Below are 5,143 nucleotides of genomic sequence, written 5' to 3' on the forward strand. Positions count from 1 at the left end.
GCTCACTGCAAGCTCTGCCTCCCGGGTTCACGCCATTCTCCTGCCTCAGCCTCCCGAGTAGCTGGGACTACAGGCGCCCGCCAACACGCTCGGCTAATTTTTTTTGTATTTTCAGTAGAGATGGCGTTTCACCGTGGTCTCGATCTCCTGACCTTGTGATCCACCTGCCTCCGCCTCCCAAAGTGCTGGGATTACAGGCTTGAGCCACTGTGCCCGGTCAATTTCTCATTTTTATTTGTACCCAACTGAGTATTAGTGAGGCTGAAATCTTTAAATTTGCTTACTCCTTTCTTAATAACCTTGTTTCTCCCTATTTTTCTAAAAGGGCATTTTCTTTTTTGAGATGGAGTCTCCATCTTTCATCCAGGTTGGAATGCAATGGCACGATCTTGGCTCACTGCAACCTCCTCCTCACAGGTTCAAGCGATTTTCCTGCCTCAGCCTCTCGAGTAGCTGGGATTACAGGTATCTGCCACCATGCTCAGCTAATTTTTGTATTTTTAGTAGAGATGGGGTTTCACCATGTTGGCCAGGCTGGTCTCAAACTCCTGACCTCAGGTAATCTGCCCACCTTAGTCTCCCAAACTGCTGAGATTACAGGCGTAAGCTACCACGCCTGGCCTATTTTTTCTTATTAGTTTTTAAGTACTATATATATTTAACATATTGGTGGTAAATTACTTTTCCATTTCTCTTTTAAACTTTGTCATGGTGCCTTTTTATTTAACAAAAATATGGTAATCAATTACTACACATCAGGTGTAGCAATGTGTGGCCAACATTTTACTATCTCTCTTTCTTCCTTTCTCAAGGTGATTTTGACTTTGTTTTTTAAGTTAGAGACAGTCTCAATGTGTCTTCCAGACTGGTCTTCAACTCTTGGGTTCAAGCGATCTTCCCACCTCAGCTTCCTGAGTAGCTGGGACTACAGGTACGTGCTACCGCATCCATTCAAAGTATTTGTTATTGTACTAAAATTTTTCACTTTTATGTGGACAGATTTATCTAACTTGTGTTTTACAGCTCCTAGATCTTTTACCATTTTAAGAAGAGGTTTATCTACATTATCTCCAACCAAAGAGAAAAAATTTAATATTTAACCATGTTTTCTTGTATTACCTTTATGACCTGATATTTTAATCATCTATTTTGATGTAAGAAATATATCAAATTTCTTATTTTGATGTAAGAAATAAGGCAGAGGCCAGGTGAAGTGGCTCACACCTATAATCCCAGCATTTTGGAGGGCAGAGGTGGGAGAATCACTTGAGTCTAGGAGTTGGAGGCCAGCCTGGGCAATGTAGCGAGACCTCATCTCCACTAAAAAGTAAATAAATTCATCAGGCATGGTGTTGCATGCCTATAGTCCCACCTACTCAGAAGGCTGAGGTGGGAGGATTGCTTGAGCCCAGGAGTTGTAGGTTATACAGTGAGCTATGACAGCACTGCTGCGCTCTAGCCTGGGCAAAGGGCGGGGGGCGAGGAATAGAATAAGGCACGGATTGAGATTTATTTTTTACAAATAGCTAACCCATATTCCCCAAACCATTTATTACTTTTCCCTTTTGTCATAAAATACTATATTTATCATATATATTTGGTTTGTCTTCTGAACTCTCCACTCTTTTACATCTGTTTGCCTAGCCTGACCATAGCATGAGAGTCTTTTTTTTGAGATGGAGTCTCTCTCTGTCACCCAGGCTGGAGTGCAGTGGTGTGATCTCAGCTCACTGCAACCTCTGCCTCCCGGGTTCAAGAGATTATCCTGCCTCAGTCTCCCAAGTAGCTGGGATTACAGGCGCACATTACCAGGCCTGGCTAATTTTTGTATTTTTAGTAGAGACAGGGTTTCACCATGTTGGCCAGGCTGGTCTCGAAATCCCGACCTCAGGTGATCAGCCTGCTTTGGCCTCCCAAAGTGCTGGGACTACAGGCAGGAGCCATCATGCCCAGCCAGGAGATTCTTTTTTTTTAAGAGACAGCTTCTTGCCCTGTCCCCTGGCTGCCTGGCTGAAGTAAAGTGGCACAACCTTGGCTCACTGAAGCCTCAATCTCCTGAACTCAAACAATCCTCCCACCTCAGCCTTCCAAGTAGCAGGTCTACAGACACATGTATCACATCTGGCTAATTTTTGTATTTTTTATAGAGATGGGGTCTCACTATGTTGCCCAGACTGGTCTTGAACTCCTGGGCTCAAGTGATCATCCCACCTTGGCCTCCTAAAGCATTGGGATTACAGGTATGAGCCACTGCGCCTGGCCAGTACAAGGTTCTTTAAATTAATCTAGCTTTATAATACTCTATACTAACTGATGGTACAAGTATTTCCCTCATCAATATTCTTTTTTTTGGAAGACAGAGTCTTACTCTGTTGCCCAGGCTGGAGTGCAGTGGCACAATCTCAGCTCACTGCAACCTCTACCTCCCAGGTTCAAGCAATTGTCTTGCCTCAGCCTCCCGAGTAGCTGGGACTACAGGCACACACCACCATGCTTAACTAATTTTGTATTTTTAGTAGAGACAAGGTTTTACCATGTTGGCCAGGATGGTCTCAATCTCCTGACCTCATGATCCACCTGCCTCGGCCTCCCAAAGTGCTGAGACTACAGGCATGAGCCACCATGCCCAGCCCATTAATACTCTTTTTAGGATTGTTTCCTGGCTGCTTATGTACATTTACTCTTCCAGATACACCTTGGAACTATTTTTTCAGGGTCCCAAAAAAAATCCTGTTGGAATTTACACTGAGATTTTATCATATATGCTTATAAATTAAGGAAAAACACAATTATTTAAAATACTATCTTAAATGAGTTAATAAGACTTCAGCACAGTGCCTAGCACATAGTACAAAGCATTCAATAAATGTTGGCTATTCCTATCCAAGAACAATGTATATATACAGTTCTTTATTTATAAACATTCATTCTTTTTTTATTTTGAGACACAGTCTCGCTCTGTCGCCCAGGCTGGAGTACAGCGGCACAATCTTGGCTCACTGCAGCCTCCGCCTCCCGGGTTCAAGAGATTCTCATGCCTCAGCCTCCCAAGTAGCTGGGATTACAGGCATGTGCCACCACACCCGATTAGTGTTTGTATTTTTAGTAGAGAAGGGGTTTCACCATGTTGGCCAGGCTGGTCTTGAACTCCTGGCCTCAAGTGATCCACCCGCCTCGGCCTCCCAAAGTGTTGGGATTACAGGCATAAGCCACCGTGCCGGGACTAAACATTCATTCTTAAAAGGTAAGGATCAGGTAATTAGAAAGAAAATGAAACTTACATGTCTTATTGGGATTGATATGCTGCTTCAGTACATCAACAGTGCCCAAACTAACCACGAGGCGCCTGCCAAACCAGAAGGAGACTACAGGCCCATATCTCTCATGCAAATTAACCAGGAACTCGTGCAAACTTCCACTATTCACAATATCTGGAAGATTACCATCTCTGGCAAAAGAGCAACATTTGACAAAATCATCAATTTAACTTGGAAAAATCAGAAAAACAACAGTTGACTCTGAATTAACTGTGTCAATAAATGAGAACAAAGGTTCATGAAATTCAAATTAGTCCAAAATCCAAAACTCAATTATATTTGCCTTCTTGCTATATTTCTATAGTTATATTTAGATATGGATTTGTCTGATATTTTAAGAATTCTTAACACTTGAAACCAAATAAGAAAGCTCCATAGGAACATCTGACTTAGATACTGGAAACTATCCCACTTTCCCAGCACCTAATTCTGAGATGACAACGGACATCATCAGCTGGTGAAAATCATCAGATCAGCTATGGCGATCTTTTCCTTCTTTCCTTCTATCTTAATCTTCTTTTCAGCTTTCTCTGGCAAGGGGAAGTGAAAGCAATGAAATGTTTTGATTTACACGACTCTCTTTTCTGTTAACAAAGTTTAGGTTACCTGCCAAGGTAAAGGTAGGGCAATCAAAGGAAATGAATTGAATAAGATGAGTAATCTAAAAATATGGTTTATCATTTTGGTTTGTCTTCTGAACTACCTACTCTATTCCATCTGTCTCCCTAGTCCTACCACAAAATAACCTTAGTTTTCTTTTTATTTATTTATCTTTTAGAAACACAGTCTGGCTCTGTCACCTAGGCTAGAGTGCAGTGGCACAATTATAGCTCACTGCAGCATTAAACTCCTGGCCTCAAGCGATCTTCCACCTCAACTTCCTCAGTAGCTGGCAAGAGCTACCATGATTGGCTAAAAATATGGTTTTGTCTTGATATCAATAATGAAGAATTAACTCTACTGAATTCCAAGAAAATAATTACTCACTTTTCTTCAGTTGGAGTAATCCCCGGAATTCCTGCAGCTTGTCTGAAAGCCTTAAAAAAAAAAAGTTTATAATAATGAATTATCATATAACCCATAAGTAAGATGTGTTTCACCAAGACATCTGCAGGACCTTAAATAATGGCTTTCCAATTAAGTTGAATCTAAGAAATCATTTCCATATTAAAATACAAAAAAAGGGATTCTTTGCATGGAAAAGAATGATTTCCATGTCCTTTGCAGGGATATAGATGGAGATGGAGGCCATTTTCTTTAGCAAACTAATACAGGTATAGAAAACCAAATACTACATGTTCTCACTTAGAAGTGGGAGCTAAATGATGAGAACACATGGACACATAGAGGGGAACAATACATGCTGGGGCCTTTCAGAAGGTGAGAGGATCACGAAAAACAGCTAATGGGTACTAGGCTTAATAATTACCTGGGTGATGAAATAATCTATACAACAAACCCCCATGATACAAGTTTACCTATATAATAAACCTGCCCTTGTACCCCTGAACTTAAAATGAATTTTTTTTTTTTTAAAAGAATTATTTCGGCCGGGCGCAGTGGCTCAGGCCTGTAATCCCAGCACTTTGGGAAGCTGAAGAGGGCAGACCACGAAGTCAGGAGATCAAGACCATCCTGGCTAACAGTGAAACCCCTTCTCTACTAAGAATATAAAAAACTGGCTGGGCGTGGTGGCACACACCTGTAGTCCCAGCTACTCGGGAGGCTGAGGCAGGAGAATTGTTTGAACCCAGGAGGCAGAGGTTGCAGTGAGCCGAGATCGTGCCACTGCACTACAGCCTGGGTGACAGAGCAAGGCTCCATCT

At 41.9% G+C, this 5,143-nt stretch overlaps 1 protein-coding gene across 2 annotated transcripts in view; it reads right to left on the reverse strand.

The window, feature by feature from the left end:
- The window catches only part of LOC105548463 (cytochrome P450 20A1), a 74,403-nt gene that overhangs the window by 62,652 nt on the left and 6,608 nt on the right, over positions 1-5,143 (reverse strand). For both annotated transcript variants that reach the window (XM_011992489.1, XM_011992488.1), the window contains exons 2-3: positions 4,305-4,354; positions 3,282-3,448 (exon numbers count right to left, since the gene is read on the reverse strand). In XM_011992489.1, coding sequence (XP_011847879.1) covers positions 3,282-3,448; positions 4,305-4,354 — 217 coding nt within the window. The remainder of the gene's footprint in view (positions 1-3,281; positions 3,449-4,304; positions 4,355-5,143) is intronic.

Source organism: Mandrillus leucophaeus, unplaced genomic scaffold (genome assembly GCF_000951045.1).
Source record: "Mandrillus leucophaeus isolate KB7577 unplaced genomic scaffold, Mleu.le_1.0 Scaffold411, whole genome shotgun sequence".
Classification (NCBI taxonomy): domain Eukaryota; kingdom Metazoa; phylum Chordata; class Mammalia; order Primates; family Cercopithecidae; genus Mandrillus; species Mandrillus leucophaeus.